General features: G+C 34.4%; 2 protein-coding genes across 9 annotated transcripts in view; one reads left to right on the top strand and one right to left on the bottom strand.

Annotated features, from left to right (window-relative positions):
• The first annotated feature begins 852 nt into the window (after window positions 1-852).
• LOC117100960 lies at window positions 853-3,034 on the top strand. Its single transcript, XM_033240830.1, has 2 exons — window positions 853-902; window positions 1,745-3,034. The coding sequence occupies exon 2, from the start codon at window positions 1,750-1,752 to the stop codon at window positions 2,404-2,406; it is 657 nt and encodes a 218-aa protein (XP_033096721.1). The 5' UTR covers window positions 853-902; window positions 1,745-1,749; the 3' UTR covers window positions 2,407-3,034.
• A 2,006-nt stretch (window positions 3,035-5,040) lies between these two features.
• Window positions 5,041-17,157, bottom strand: part of LOC117100470 (probable C-mannosyltransferase DPY19L3) — a 27,619-nt gene continuing 15,502 nt past the window's right edge. For all 8 annotated transcript variants that reach the window (XM_033240211.1, XM_033240301.1, XM_033240378.1 and 5 more), the window contains exons 3-17: window positions 15,892-15,982; window positions 15,366-15,487; window positions 13,841-13,986; window positions 13,161-13,284; window positions 12,275-12,409; window positions 11,950-12,081; window positions 11,648-11,752; window positions 10,459-10,532; window positions 10,042-10,200; window positions 9,205-9,445; window positions 8,922-8,978; window positions 8,192-8,274; window positions 7,574-7,706; window positions 6,968-7,126; window positions 5,041-5,648 (exon numbers count right to left, since the gene is read on the bottom strand). In XM_033240211.1, the coding sequence (XP_033096102.1) occupies window positions 5,460-5,648; window positions 6,968-7,126; window positions 7,574-7,706; window positions 8,192-8,274; window positions 8,922-8,978; window positions 9,205-9,445; window positions 10,042-10,200; window positions 10,459-10,532; window positions 11,648-11,752; window positions 11,950-12,081; window positions 12,275-12,409; window positions 13,161-13,284; window positions 13,841-13,986; window positions 15,366-15,487; window positions 15,892-15,982 (1,950 nt within the window). In that variant the 3' untranslated portion in view covers window positions 5,041-5,459. The remainder of the gene's footprint in view (window positions 5,649-6,967; window positions 7,127-7,573; window positions 7,707-8,191; window positions 8,275-8,921; window positions 8,979-9,204; window positions 9,446-10,041; window positions 10,201-10,458; window positions 10,533-11,647; window positions 11,753-11,949; window positions 12,082-12,274; window positions 12,410-13,160; window positions 13,285-13,840; window positions 13,987-15,365; window positions 15,488-15,891; window positions 15,983-17,157) is intronic.

Genomic DNA, 17,157 nt, shown 5'->3' with positions numbered 1-17,157 from the left:
CGTCGGCCCAACTGTTGTCCCTGACTCCCACTAACGTTTACCGACGACCCCCCCCCCACCTGACAGGTCAAACCTCCCCCACCCCGCGCCGGACAGAGCTCGTTGGGCCGTCAGACCATAAAACATATAAAAATAGGCAAACACCAAGCCAAACACATGTCTGTCACAGTCTGAGAGTGCCATTTTCGGCCATCCCGTGGTTGATATTCTTCAAGAAAATCTCATTTGGGAGGGGACCCCCTCAACCCCTTCCTCCAGCTCGGGCCTACGAGCTCAACTCCCCCTGTCGGACAACTTAGCCCCCCCCCCCCAAGAAAATATATCCTAGAGCCGCTACCGGCAGTAAGGCGTAAGCCTTAATTAGAGCCTTTTTTTTGTGTGTGTTATTCTTCTCTCCGCATTTTATGGTTCTTCCATATTTTTTATATCTCTGTATTTATACTGTATTATATTATACTGTGTATTTTACATTTTTTCTTACCTGTAAGTGGTGATTCTTCGCTGTTGGAAGAAATAAAATAAAATAAAATAAATAAATCATGGTCGCATCACTTGTGCCGGGGGTTGAGCCAGCAGCCCCCGTCGGGAGAACGTCCACTGTCAGGGAGAAAAACCACATTTCGTCGGACAAAAACATTAAAATTGTTTCCTACATATTGGTTGACTCTAACATCGATTAAATCATGATAAAATAAACAGTTGAAACCCCTAAATTGTCAAAATGTTTGGGAAATCCTAGCGGCACTCCTGCACTTCCCTTTGACGAATTATGATGATTGCAATTAATCATCCGCACATTGTATGGCGCCCTCTGTGTCAGGGAAAGTTTTCTTGAGTTCAAAAGTGATGATGCCGCGCAATCCGGAGCTAGTTGAAGACATAGAACAAACAAACAATTGTTGGTAAGTTAGTATTCCTATTAGTATTATTACTATATTTTTGAGCAAATACTCTAGAAGACTTTCCAGTAACACTTATTATAGTATTACTATTATCCCCATCTGGCAAAAAAAATATAGCTCAATAGTAAATATTACGCGCGAAAAAAAATCCAAATAGGCCTAGGCTAGGCCTAGGCCATATCTAGCGCCTACAGCAGGACAGTGTGGACCTTAGGTTTCCGGACCCTAGAGCAGGCCTATCTGCATGCTCAACACGAAAGGTCTAAACTTTTGCTATCCGGCTAAGATAAGAGCATCAAATTTTTAAACTTATCGTCGTGTATCATTACATTACATTATTATAAATGCTTTACAGTAATTTATAAAGAGCCTGAAGATTCAATTCATTCAAAAAACATTAGGCCTAGGAGGACCCTATAATACTAGCCTAATAAATAATTACATTCTTGCTCTTTACAGCTTGATCACTTTTCTGAATTGTCTAGGCCCTAGGCCTATTATTACTAGGGCCAGGCTAGGCCTACACCCAAATAATATCCTTTTTGTCTGACCTAATAGGCAAAATAATTTTCTGTTGCCCAAACACAATGGCATTTGGAAAGTAAATAGGCCTAGTGTCTGCTCTGGTTCATTTCAGCCCCTGGCATGGGATGATGTGAATACGAAGCTGCACCTTACACAGCAGTCAGGTAGTCATACCATGCCAATACTACGCAATTCAGCACAATGATGCTGCAAGTTATGGGTTATTCTAACAATTTATACAATTTTAGGCTCACACTAGCAGAGCTCTGGTCACTTGGTCTAATTAAAAGAACTTTATTTTTCATGGTTCTTTTTAGGGAAGATGTCACATGTAAAACTTGAATCACTGCAGAAGCTACCAACTCGCGAGTTGAAGGAAATGTGTCGAGATGCTAATATGAAGGTGTCTGGAACAAAAGGCCAGCTGCTGATGCGTCTATGTGGCATGGAGAAGGAAAAACCAAAAACCAGGACCAGAATGTCAGTGAAGGCGGTCAACAAATGGCTTGATAAACAAGGTGTAGCCAACATCGAATCTGTCAGCAGATGCCTTCGTGCAGGAATCCAGAAGGGTTACATTGACATCAGTGGCGATAGTCCTCTGGATAATGTCATTATTGAAAGTAGTTGTTATTGGTGTAAAGGTGACCTAAAAGCAACCATTCGTGACATTCTTTACCAACCAGATTATGCAGGGTTGGACTATGAAGATGGTGGTGAAATGGCAACTTTGAAATGTCCAGGCGAAGAATGCGGTGGCATCTATGTGACTAAGATGTGCAGCAATGGAACACATTTTGACTCTGGTAAATCTCACAACCATTGCATAGGTTGTCCAGGCTTCGGCAGGTGCCTCGGAGACTACCGTGAAATACATTGTCAGTCCTGCGGTAAACATTTTTACTCTGGGGGAGGCCTCGATTGCCCCTGTCAAGGACAAAGCTCTGATGATGATTTTGATGGTTGTGTTCTGCAGTAGTCTGAAACATTTTTTGAAGATCCTTCAAAATACCTTGTTTTTGTAGTATTGCATTACCATAGTTTGTCAACTGTACAATACCACAATGTTGCAAATTATTAATACAGTACCTCTGATATACTTACTGTAGGCCATAGTGTTGTATCTTAATATTGCATTAATGTTACCATAATTACCCAAATTTCGAATGCGATTACTGTATGTATTTCTGAACTTGTATTAAATTTTTATGGTACTTTTAGATCTTGTGTAATTATTATCTGTGGTAGTTCAAGAAAGAGACTGACATGTTGCAACTGGTTTCATGTAAAATGGCAGGGGTCCTTAATCTCCCAGAATTCGGGACAGCCTCCTGTTTTCCTGCAACCCGATAAGAATCTCCCAGAAAATAACCCATCTCCTGCAAATTCATTAAATCTGCATATTTTTACTACTGTATTACCCCATTACTATCATTTGTCTCATAGAAGTCAGTGTTGATTGATATTACAATTTGTAGCAAAACAAAATTAGATTGCTAAGAAGGTTGTTTAAACAGATCTCCAGGAAATGACTTCTTCCAAATTTTGACTCCTGAAATGGTAGATTTCTCAATTACAGAAGTGGTCTTAGAGTATCTATTACATGTTCTTTGTTAGATATTTTCTTTTTTAAGCGGGTGGTTCTGATTAAATGCTGAATGACCAGATTTTCTCAGTATGTTTTTAGTGTATGAAGTTCTACTGTATAATGTATCCAGCACAATAGAAACACATTTTCAATATATAAAGCAATGCAGCAGATTTATTAACAAGCAAGATAACAGAATTAACAACAGTCAAGGAAATATGGAGAGAGTTATTATTTCAACTATCAACATTTGCCAATTTAAAAAAAATTTTTACAACACCTATTTACATTTTTGCCATTCTTGAGGCTTTATTATTTAAAGAGATCTTATTGGCTTATATTAATCGTTGCATTTAATATAATAATTAGTGTCATGGCTGAGGTCATTTGGACATTTTCATCCAAAATTTGAATCGCCTCTTAAGCTCTACTTTGACAAAAAAAAACAGTTGTATCATGCTCATGTGCGTATACGATCAAAATGTGATGTCATCATAACCATTTTTAGGCATGTCACATGTTTTTGTCAAATAAAACATGATAGTCTGAACAGGGCTTTAGACTAATATCTATCTACTACAGTTAACTTTGCCTAAGTCGACTTTGACTGACTTGACTAATTTCTAAGTTGATCTTATTTTACATGTCAAATTGTGCTTTCCCTTAATTAGAGATCTGTAAGTGAAATTTTACAAGTCGAAAATTTTTTCAAATCCATTTTGGATTCAACATAGGTTAAGTTCAACTGTAATTCTAAATGGTTTTTTAATAATTGTATGAAAAATTTATGATCACTCATAGAATTTTCAAAAAGCGTGTTTTAGATAAAATGGCTTTAACATGTGTGAAAGTCCTGTTTGAATGCGAGATGCTTGGTAACTAAGAATTAGCTGCACAACTAGGAATAATTTTTAAAATGGGGAAGAAGTTTCACATTGTGTATAAGAAAAGTATTCTGAGCAATTTCCCTGAAATGAATATGTGCACAACACAAGAAAACAATTTATTAAAATAAATTAAATTAAAAATTTACAATTATACATGGCTACGTGGTGGAAAGAGTTTCTGAATTACAAGAAAATCATTAAAAAGTAAGTTGGACAATAACTCAAGTCCATAAACATAATAATACTCTTGTATTACAAAACATAAAAAAGCATTTCAAATACATTAATATGTTACAAATGCACACAATTGTAACTTTGTAATGGAGATCCAACTACACTGGTGATAAAGATAATACATTTTTTGAGCAAAAAAACATATTGTCTCCATTAGGATTTGAACCAAAGGCCTTTCGATTAACGTTTGGATACTCTACCAACTGAGCTATGATTCAAAGTGGTTTTCACCCTTGGAATTTCCCATTAGGATAGGTTTTTTTTTTTTTTTTTTCTCAAGGTATTGCAATGAATATTATAAAAGCAATTTACCTGAAATGAATATGTGCACAATACAAGAAAACAGTTTTTTAAATAAATTAAATTTTAAAAATTACAATTACACAGGGCTAACGTGGTGGAAAGGGTTCATAAGTATGAGATGCTCATTAAAGAGTAGTTTGACAATAACTGAAGTTCGTAAACATAATATTAACTCTTGTATTTGTACAAAACAATAAAAGCCTTTTAAATACAAACACGTTATATCGTCATTGCGGACTTATAAAATCCGCATACGCCTTAAAACTAAAAGAAAATGTATACGTTTAGAGTCCGTACTGAGCCCAAAAAATCCGCAATGAAAATATAACGTGTTTACTTATCATACTTATCAAAACGAACTACGGCTCTGATTATTCACGCTTTCATTTTCTCCCGACTTGACTATTGCAACTCTCTTTTATTTAATATTCCTAAAATCCAAATTAACAGGCTTCAACGACTACAAAACTCTATCAGCATCAATTCCTTTATTTAAAAAATCACTCAAAACGCACTTATTCCAACAATAACATGAAGCGCCACTGATAATTACTTCGGTTTTTTAAATGGCGCTATATAAGTTCTTACTTTATTATTACATAAATTTGTTATAAAAGCACACCATATTAACTTTGTAATGGAGATCCACCTCTACTGGTGGTAACAATATTAATAAAAAACCTATTGTGTCCATCGGGCTTTGAACCCAAGACTTTCCGATTACCATTCAGATACTCTACCAAATTAGCTATGAGTAAGTGGTACAGTATACACCCTTGTACTTCAATTAGGACATTTTTTCTCAAGGAATGATAGAAACTTTGGTATTGAGATAACCTCCACTGTTGATATTAATACATTTTTTTAGAAAAACGCATTATCCATATAGGGATTCAAACCCAAGACCTTCCAATTACCATTTGAGTATATGTTTAAAATCTGAATTGAAAAGCTTTCTGGTATCACCCATTATGACAATGGTACAGTCCTGTAGCATGGACACAAAATGTTTACATCTTGTTAGCTTTGTTTTCTGTTCTTTTTATGTTTATCTTTATTTAATTTATATACTCTAAATGTTTTATTCTTGAGTACAGTTTTGAAATATTTAGTGTATTTCTCTGATGCACCTTGAATACCATCGCAGAATCGCAAAGTACTGATATCCTCTAAGCCGGGTTCTTCGGAAGCCATGGCACCCGAATAAAGCTGTAACAAGAAAAAACAGAGTATCCAGGGTGGATTGATGTAAAATGGTCTTAAACATTTGCTCTCAATTATAGCCAGACTTATCGAGATAGTCACTATCACGACAATGATGAAAAGCAGCATGTATTTGTTGACTTGTGCTTCATGCCAAAATTTAACTCTGCTGCTTTACTACTACTACCCCCTAGCAATGCAAGACCATTAACAATCGCATCAAGTATTTATAACCAGTCAACTTACAGGAACTGTGGAAGTGGTTTGGCGCAGTGGGAACGGTTCGGTTTCCCAGCCTTGGGGTCGGGGTTTCAATCCCTTGCTGTACATTTCACTTGTGTAGTTGAGCAAGGCACTTTATCTGCTCAGCTTCTCTCCACCCAGGAGTATAAATGGGTACTTGGTAGGGTAGCTGCTGCAACGTTATGGAATACTCTCTTAAGGATCTTGAGTTTGTGACCACTGGGTAATGATAATGTGAAGTGCATAGAGGACTTAACAATATGCGCTATAAATTGATTGATTGATAAGTCTACCACTATTATTATTATTTTAATTGCTGAAGCACATATTGCTGTGCATTGAACATTTGTCACAAACAATTGCACGTACAGCACAATTGTCTATATTTGTAGAGCATAATTCATTCATTCAGCTGTGAACAGGCGACCACATGATTTCTCCTAGCAACACGATCCGTGGCAAAGGTGACAATTTTATCTGGCTAGAGCATGCCTTCGGTATCACCTAATAATCTCTGTACTTAGGATAGGTATGATTTCCTTCGCTTGCCATGTGGAGGAGTGTAAAGTGCATATATTTGACTTGGTTCTTTTGACACCCTGAGGATATGTCCTAAGAAGCGTAATTGTTGTGACCTCACGATCGATAAGAGGCAATTGTAGACCAGTACTTACTAACCAAGTCTCTTTATGAGGTTTGCAGAGTAGAGATGTGTTTGATTGTGAGAACATATAATCATGTATTTTCGCTTTTTAATGTACTGTTTTAATGACTCCCACCAGGGCAATGTAAATAATGTGCAATTTAGATTCGTCTACAATACATTATACTGCCTTCTGTTCCCCCGTTATTTATTTATTCACTTACTCATTTATTTTTTTTATATGGTAATTTTGTAGTTTTTATGATATAATCTTAATTTTAACTTTTTTTGCTTGAATTTTTTATATTGAATATTATATTGAATAAAATCCATGAATGAATGAATAGTAATATAAAGTTCAATTATTATTATTGTTAAGTAGAGCAATTCTCATAGTTAAACTAAAACCTTGTTAATCATTCATAAATGTATTACTTACATGACCATTGGTGATGTCAATGATATCTGGTAGCCGACATCCTTGAGGGGAAGCTCTTGCATAGCAGATGCTGTCTTCCAATATGATGTAATCTGTGCCAATCTTCTCATGTATATCAAAGACTTCTTTTGGTGTCCTCCTTCCGTAGTACTGATACAACTACAAATATAATGATATATTCAAATCATGTTCTCTTCAATGCTCAGAAATAAGTCAACTTTTAATAGGACAATAATATTTGGAGGGACCTAACCTAAGATAGTTGTTGGAATATATTTTGAAGTAAATGCTTAATTTGAAGGAAAGTATTATATTTCTGTATTTATTATAATAATTGCCATCATTATAGTCATAATTATTAAACATCATCATCACAAACATATTCTTCATAATTATTTCCATGAATGCTGTCATCACCGCTATCTCTGTCTTTATCATCATAACTGCCATCATCATCATTAATTCTTGCGGTGCACCATTAACACAAATGTTAATATTTATTACCTCGCCATGCAAACCTTCAAATAATATACTGCATCATCATCATTATCATCATCATCATTATCATCATCACCAAGCTCTGCAAAATTATATTTATTGCCTTACTTGTCTTGTTTTTTCTCGTAGCATTTTATCCTCGTAATGCGGATGATTGGTGAGCTTTCTCCCCGTACACAGCTTCACCCCGGCTAGAAGCTGCATGCTGCCACTAAACACAGCGGTCTTTGGGGTCTGCTGACTGCAAAATAATAAAAGCGAAAGCAATCTATTAGCATTTGTGTTTATACATGAAGACGAATGTTCCATTTTTGCTAATAACAGAGAAGATACATCATGCTTAAATTTTTTTTTTTTTAGTTTTCAAATACTTTAATTTAACAGCATCTGCTGCAAATTTATTTTTTTGTGAATTGATTAATAAAGATAATGATATATATAAAAAAAAAAGATGAATATAAAATGTACACAAAAAATACACTGGAATAAACAACAAACATATTAACATTAAGAATTCAAATCAAAAACTATTTCTTATGATTTATACCTGAAATTTGCAATATGGTTTTGATATAACCATATTTTGAATACATTATATACTACCAAGTATAACTGCTGCTACTCAAAGTTATGTGGCATTTTAAAATTCTGTAAAATTACAGGATGAAAGTTGAGAATGTTTACGATAATACTCTTTAAACACAAAGTCTTTGCAGGATTACTTACTTGATCCACACCATGAGTTCAACTGTGTCTGGATCGTAGAATTCTCTTAGTAGGCCCAGCTGACTCATGGCATCAGGTAAGCACTGTCAGAAAGAAAAACACAAAGTTACATTTTATATTCAACACATTTATATGGTGCACAATGAAATAAGCCTTTATGATGCTTAAGTTCCCTGGTCACTGGATATAAAGGCAAAATCAGAGTGAGCAATCGTGTATCTAAGTGTCTTGAAATGGGGGGGGGGGCACTAAGGTAAAGTATGAGGGTCTCGATGATTAAGTGAGGGGACGCTACCTCGCAAACTAAGGTGATATTGTGATATGAAGTGATTTTTAGCTATGTGAGCATGATATTTTTGCTTCAAACATTTTAAATGGAGGAAAGCTGGAGGGGCAAGCTTTTTTTTGAGGGGGAGGGGGGAAACCCACTTCAATACACTACTGAGAGTGAGTGACAAACATTTTCAATTGCCTGTGGGATTATTTTAATTTCTGGTCAAGCTGGAAGGATCCACAAAAGAGTCCTGCCAGGTACTACCCCACCAGATTTCTATGTAGCTCCTAGGTTGAAAGAAGCAATGCACACTGTCCTTATTGTCCTCCAGCAGATATACAAAGAGGTCAATTTCCAACTCAATCTCTCACTCTCCTTGACTAGAATGTTAATAGGTGTATAGAGTAAGGCTTATCTATTTAAAATGAAAGATGAAAGAACTCCAGTTCAACTTACCAAATAGACCAATAATGCAATTACAGTGAGTGTAGCAGCATGTTGAATGATACTAACCTAAAATAAATTAAACACAAAAATAAGAGTACTTTAATCTACTATTGAAAAACCAAACAAGCAACCAATTCATGTCAAGTCCTCTAATAATGTGTATACATCTTTGATTACAAATAATACAGAGATTTGACTGTAATAATGTGTACCATGTATTCAGCAGATTTGCTTCAATTTGGGTGTTTAATATATCTTATCTCTCTCATAAATTTTCACATTAAAAACTCACATATGTTTTCGAGGTAATGCCTATTTTCCTCATCAAGAGCCTCCAGCCCTGTGTGTCACCTACTCCAACGGCAGCTAAGACGCACATCTGGGGTGTCCACAGATATTTAATGCGCAGAACAGTAAGGGCCAATGTTCCAAAGAATACTGACTGGATGGCGTGGTACGCTAACTCAGGACGTTGCTGTAGGAGTGGTTCATGTTGACAATCATTATCATCCATCTTCTCCTTCAAAGGCAATCTGAAATAAAGGGACTTTCATACATTTATATATTCTTCTGTGACAGTTATTATTATACAATACAGTTATCTATTAAGCATGGCCGGCCAAGAAAAGAATGAAAACCACTGAGCCAAACCGCCTTCCTTAGACTCAAACAGTAACAGGATTACAAAACCTAATGGCAAAAAAAAATGAATTAGAAGCATATCTGTGAAGATGGTTCAGAGATTATCTGATATTTTTTGGGGAAAATGGCATGTAGACAAATAAATAAAGGATGAATTGCCAATATACTGTCTACATATTACAGATTTAGTCATTATATTTCTTAAAGTGGATTAACATGTTTCTGCTATAAATACATAAAATAAAAACTTGCAAACTGGCTTGACCCACAATTCCTTTCGATTGATGCCATCTTAGAAAGCGTTCAGTTTATGTCTAATTTTCTGTTGTTTATTGCATATATTTACATTTTTTGGGTAATTTATGGTGAATGGCTATACCCTAGTATAGTGGATATAAAATTCATTTCTATGTGCTTGTCAGAACAACAGAAAAGAACACCAAAATTAATAATGAATAGATGAATTGCTAATTGTATGATTTCCTACCTCCATCTTTGTAGGACCGATATCAAGACACAGACTAATATTGTTATTATGGTAGGTAAATAGATTGGAAAAAGAAGATGACTTGATGTCCGCTCAAAGAAATCATGTGATAGAAACTGGAAGGCTCCATTACATTTGTACAATAGGGCATCAAAATCTCTGCAACAGAAAACAACATTAGAATTATGTTTTTTTTTTTTCATATTACATAACAATTTCCTATAGAGTATTACAGTGTTATGTCATGATACCATGTGATACTACTCCGTTGCAAAATGCGTTCAACCGGATCCATTTTCTCCACTGACAAACCACTGATTCAAACGTAATTATTGAGTTATTGTTATGTCTTATATTATTTTGTCTGGCAATTGCCTACACTTTTAATAAATGTAAATTCAATTATCTAATCTTCACCTTGTACTTGCAACCTCAAATTTCGCAAGAAGAAATTTGAAAATATGTTGATCGTCATCTAAATTGATCAGGTACTGGAAAACAAAACAAAAATATGTCAGTAAATATAATATTTATGCTTTGTTTTTTTAGTGTTATATAGTTGTCATTGCCTTGTAAATTTCATTAATTTCATTATAATGTTCTTTAGGTCAGCTTTGATGTAAAAATGTACTCTTCAAGAAAGTTGATTTCACTAAAAGATGCACAAAATTTGAGCAACAAACCAATGCTTCTCAACCCTCTTAATCTACCAATAAATTTCAACCATCACTTCAGAAATCTGTATTCATTATGCCATATGCAGCTGAATTAGCTTTATTACAAAATTCATTAAATTGCTATTCAGCATCTTCACAATTGGGACCAATTATAATGCATATTCACATGCCATTTGAAATTCTGATCTTGTGTAACATTTTTAATATGTCATCAAACTAAAGTTCTACATTTATGAAGCTGTCTTATCAAAAGTACAGTCTAACTGTAAATATGTCAAGCGGAATCAAATACTGTATCCTATATCCTTAGAGAACTATGAGATATTAGCAGTAGCATCCCCCATCCCTCCAAAAAAAAAACTTCCCCTAAGTTTCCCTACCACTTTAAATGTATTTAAAAAATTATGCACAGCTAGTTCAAAATCACCTTAAGTGCACCCCCACACGTAATCATCAAACTCTCCCCCATTTGACCTTTCACAAACCTATCAGCTGCCTAGTTTCAAGACTCTTTGATAAGCCGCTGGATATTAGACAGACATGGCTTTCATTATTCATCTGGACATCAAACTATCATAGTAATTATATTATAACAATCAGTGGCAGATCCAGGAAATCGAAATAGGGGGGCCCCAGGGAGGAACTATCACAGATGGGGAATCAAGACCACCTCAGCCCCACCATGGCTGGGATTGAGGTAAGAAAATTCATATGACACTTCTAAATGGACGGTAATGGCACTCTCAGACCTAAATTTGGATCATAGTTTTCCTTTTTTCTCAATTTTTGTTAAAATTTTGAAAAATTTGGGGGGGGGGGCACCACCCTTGAATCTACCACTGACCATTACATCTTTTTCAAGAATTTTATCAATCTGCCTACTACTTCATTATTATTTAACATTTTGAAAATATTGATATGCAACCTACCTTCACTATTGCATTAAAGCAGATGGTGAGAAAAAGAACCAGAAATATATAAGCAAGAATTTTTGCAATATTTACACCAATGTTTGTCCTCACATTAAAACGGGCCTGAAAGGAGAAAACAAATGCGTCTGATTAGCCAAGCATGAAACATGTAATTTTGTATTCCTCACATTTCGTTTCACTGGATTTAATTACTGTGTTGTCTATTTGCCTCGTGTCTTACTAGTATAGTAGTATTCTTTAATAAGACTCTAAACCTTTATCAATAATTAATATTAGTAAGTGTCAAATTGATAACTTACTTGTAAGTGTAAAACAATTAAGGCAGCAGGAATGAAACTCAACACTAAAGCTCCAAGGAGCATCTTATTAAAAAACTGCAGAACACACACTAGGATAATAGATACAACTTGAGCCCCCAGCAAATAACGGATCTATAAAAAGATAAACAAAAATAATTGCAATGTAAATCATAGAATAAATTATGCCACGTTTTAAAAAATCCATAAATTAGAAAATCTGAGCGAAAAACCAAAAAAAAAACCTATAATCTATTATATTATTTCATACTAAAGACAATAATTTTGTTTTAGATGTTACAAATTCAATTAGGTTGGACACACTTACCTTACATAGTGGAACAAACCCAAGTGTCACTGTACCATAGAATGCCATAGCTTGCAGCAGAAACACAAACTGGGCAAATTGCCAAGTTAAAACAAACAGGAAAGAACACAAAGTGATACCAGCTAATGAAACAATCTGAAAATTAATAAAAAATAATAAAATCCCCCAATATGAAAAAAATGGAATTTTGACAGTAAAAAGTAGCCATGTTCCCCTGGCCCATCAACCACCCCGGCCCCCACAACTCTAATGGTAGTAGACCCGATGCACTATGCAAAGGCCAAAGCAAATTTTACATTGTACTTGCCGGTGGGTATCTGTGTACTTCACCTGTGAAAGCAACGCTATGTCCCGACATGGGTTGCGATTGTTTCATTTAATATTATTTCAGTACAAATATTCACTTGCATTCCTTTTTTTTTTTGGGATTAATGCTTTGTATCCGAAGAAAGAGACGCAGTACAAAACGCTTGTCCATTACGTTGGCCATTACATTGTTCTATCTTACAACTGAAAGCTAATAACTGATTTTTTTTTTTTTTTAGTTACAGTATATAAAGCTCTGTCCACACTATCAAATTTTCTTTGACAAAAAACTGTTACATGCCCATATATAGTCATGATGTGGCTATATATGGTTATGATGTGCCTATATATGGCCATGATGTGCCTATATATGGTCATGATGTGATGTCATCATGACCATATTTATATTATAATATTTATATTAGGCATGTTTTTGTCAAATAAAATATAAAAGTTTATTATATTAGCTTAACACAGAATATCTTTATGGATAAGCCTAAAGTACTTTTAAGGCAACATACAGGATCGTGGAGTTCTTTAGCTAAAACATTTTTCTCTTTGTAAAAACAATGGAATTTACCTGAGCATTTCTGGAAATGTGTGGTCGGAGGTAATAGGTGATGAACATCATTTGAAGGCTCATGAAAGGCAGAGCAAAACTTTCCCTCAAAGGAATAGTGTATTCAACTCTAGTTGTATCATCTCTGAAAAAATATAAGGAAAATCAATATCGTTTTCACGACTATTACCTTTTGAGAATTATTTACCGTCACATTTACATTTACCATTTTCGACGTCACCAATGACATCACTATCTCTGTTATCAGCACCAAGACTACAATAAAATAATAACAACCAATTAATATTGCCATCACTCCCATCCCCCCCCCCACACCAACAGTACCCACATTAATACAAACTCCATCATCATTACTAGTTCCCCAAAACACAAGGTCTCAAAATGTATAGATTGCACCAGGATACACTGATAAATTTCATACTCCACAAACCTCCTATTGCAGTTTTCATTCTCATTCACAGAATCGACTTATTACTCCTAAAATGTGGTCATCGTGCATTATCTAACTAATCTAATCTTTTTTTGGCATGGTGGGAATTTTTTGTTTTTTGGTCCTTTCGTTTTCTTTCCAAATGTAGTTTAAGTACAGCGCTTAGAGGTTTCTCGACATCAGGCTCTTTACATATCTAGAATAATATTATTATTATAAACAAAAACTATCTGTTAATATTATCACCTACTTGTTGAAAATATATAAAGCCGCGGCAAGTACACCACTAAGCCAAGACCCCGACAGAAGCCAAGCCATCACATACAGAGCAATTATGTAGACTCCATGTAAGGCAAATACTGCATTGATGTAGAAAAATATAGGCTCAATGACGCTCTGAAAGAAATAAAACATTTAGTAATTAGTTTCAATGAGCCTATTTAGAAATTTATAGTGTTACAATTTAACTTTTATGATATTAATAGGATACTTTATAATGTATTAATTAAACACCTTCAGGATGTACCCATATTAATGAAATTCCTTATTTCTCATGAAGGTGTCACTTTAAAAGTACTATTTTATTGTTTAGTAATCAATAAAGCGATAAAATTCTCAACACGAGGATTTCCAAGGATTGTAACAGTAGTATCTCTATCATAATACGTTATTCCTACAGGAACCCATGATACTTACAAAGATGACATTTCAAAGATTGTCAAGGATATTAATATTAGTAAGAGGTAGTTGTACTATAATATTGCATTTTACATCATTCCCAGGGATGCAGGATACTTATACAGACATAATTTTAACACACTGAATGCCAGACCTTTTGTTAAGGTTCCTTCCCCTGTGCCAAAACAAGTTTACATGTACTAACACACTTTTTTGGAATTTTATCTAGTCATATATCATCAAAATGATGTGTCTAATAAATTGGCTAAAGCTAAAGGCCGGCAGATTAACCTCTAAAGTTAATCTGGAGCGGCGTTGAATAGCTTAGCAGTTAAAATGACTGCCTTCTTATCCCAGGGTCCTGGGTTCTTATCCTGTCATAGCAGGACTTTTTCTCACAACTTAAAACAACTCCACTCCCTAAGCCTTATAATTTGGTTTATAAAGCATTATTCTATCCTGTACGTGGCGAGTGTACTTGCTGTTGGATGTAGAGGAAATTAAAAAAAAAAAAATTGCACTGTCATTGTGTTCAAATCCAAAATGGTGGTCAGTGATATCTCAGTTGCAGTAGAGAGGCATTCAGTAGTCAAATTCCATCCTTCCAAAGTGACAAGGGTTGAAGTAAACCACAGCAACGAGGTAAAGCCTACCCTTTGAAAAGTGCAAATGAACAAGACGTGTACAGAATGGGCCTCTGGTTTGAGTCCTTATTGATAAAAAATTATACCAACCAAACAATGCTTTAGGACAATTTTGAGCCAGTGGGTTTATGCTGCAGCGCCCTACCTAATTACTGCACAACCACTCAACTAGATTTTCTTTCGGTCTCAAAATGTACTTAATGTTGATGGGAATGTCATTATGTCATCTTGACACAGAGATTGTGTCTTATCACCAGCGTGAAGGCTGGTGTGGGGGTAAATATTCCAAGCAGACATAATTTATATAAATATTCATCTATTAGGAATTACATTATTAAAAATTTTTCAGAGGGTGACTGTTTATGTAAACATTACATTTCACATCGCGAAACTCATGGTTCTATTTGCGAGACTAGTATAGTAATCGCCATGTTCATATTATATTGTACAAACCTTGAGGGAAAAAATTCTGTACACAGAAGCAAGGAACACTTCTTGGTAAACATTAAACCGGTTCAAGATGTTGATAGTACGCCAACTCTCGGTGTTGTTATCATTTATGAGATCATATAAACCTTTAAATAAAAAATGCTTATTATTATTGATTTATTTAATATTCGCTCAATCAATTTTCATTTTCCAAGTTCAGTGACTGTATGAAAAAAATAAACCACATTTATCTTAATTTGACAGTGTTTTCATTGTAGGTTTGAAATACAAAGAAATGTGCCTGGGTTGAAAACACAAAGAATTAGAAATTACTATTTGGCCAAGTTAAGTAGTTTCTCGTCCTAATATTTAAAAAAATAAGGAGAATGAGAGCACTTTTTTTTTATTCCGAGAATTTGGTGAGGCAGAAAAAATGGATGCGCGAGGGGATGAGAAACTAGAAATTTTTTTTGTTTGACCGTAAAGTTTAAATTCAGAATGAATGCTATAGTCTGCAAGTACTGAACTGATGTTAATGACAATGATATACCTTCTGATATAGATGGACTAAGTACCATTTGCTTGTAGTAGGAATAGTAAAGACCTGCTTCTGTCCGAAATGAAATCTCTCGTTCAACTTCCTGTAAAATATCAAAAAGAACATTCTCTCTCTAGTTTTTATAACATAATTATGTACTGTAATGTATGTTATTATGAATATAATTATCAATGTTTTGTTAAATGGTACAATGATTTTAATGTGATGATGAAGACAATGATAATTATGAATATGATCATAATGATGATGATGAAAATATGATATGATGCCAATATGATGGTAATTATTATCAAAAATAATGAATATTCAAAAAATAATTATGCCAAGGAATGATGATTTGAGAAAGATATAATATTAATAACAAATATGATGTAAGATGATGATTATGATGATTAATGATATGAGAAAATATGATGAATATGTTACAACAATTATGAAGTTGATGATAGCAACCACAAAGATGATAATGATGATGACGATGATGATGATGATGATGTTGATGATGATAAGAATATGAAGATGATGATGATGTAGACCGTGGGTTGAGGCTCCAAAATCGGCTTAGTTTACGAATTCTGTGACCCACCAATCCGCGCTACTTGGCATTCGCACAAAAATGTCAATACTATTTTATTGAAACATAATATAATTGTCGGCAATCGTAAATTTGGGGAAACTGTAACCAAAAATGAGAATTTATCTTCGAAAAAATAATGTCGTTCACGAAAGCAGTACCCAATCACAGCACACTTACCATATCTGTTAAGCATTGATGAGATGCTATTAGCCAATCACAAACGTTCTTGTAAACTCAGTAACTAATGTAAACAATGTCGCGAGGAAAGTGAAAATGTGTAGCAATTTGGACGAAAGTTCTCCGGTTTTAGTGGAATATTTCAATATGATATAAATAATACCAGCCTTTAAATAAAATACATTGGTAATAGTTGTAAGATTTTAGAGGTAGTAAATTGCATTTCCCGTCTTCTGTCGACTGTCATACCATAGTTGTTTAAACCAAAGTCGACCGTGCTGTAATGAATGTGTATTGTATTACTTATCTAGGCCTACATATGCATAGTAGGAAGGGCAAGAAGTAATGTTTATCAACTTTGAATGAGACAGGAAATTCCTGTAAATATATAATATATTTTGATTCTATTTGGAATCGCTTTTTTTTTTTTTTTTCTATAATTAAAAAAAAGTACATTTTAAAAGAAAACTGAGGCTGAATTACTTAAAAAAATAAGAACACAT

The sequence above is a fragment of the Anneissia japonica genome, unplaced genomic scaffold, assembly GCF_011630105.1.
Source record: "Anneissia japonica isolate Jap-2015-1 unplaced genomic scaffold, ASM1163010v1 scaffold483_len1788099_cov177, whole genome shotgun sequence".
NCBI lineage: Eukaryota > Metazoa > Echinodermata > Crinoidea > Comatulida > Comatulidae > Anneissia > Anneissia japonica.
The sequence above is the reverse complement of the archived record's forward strand: the minus strand, read 5'-3'. Positions and strand labels throughout refer to the sequence as shown.

Bases quoted from the DNA above. Each gene is read 5' to 3' on its own strand.
- LOC117100960 (XM_033240830.1), top strand. From the start codon at position 1,750: ATGTCACATGTAAAACTTGAATCACTGCAGAAGCTACCAACTCGCGAG.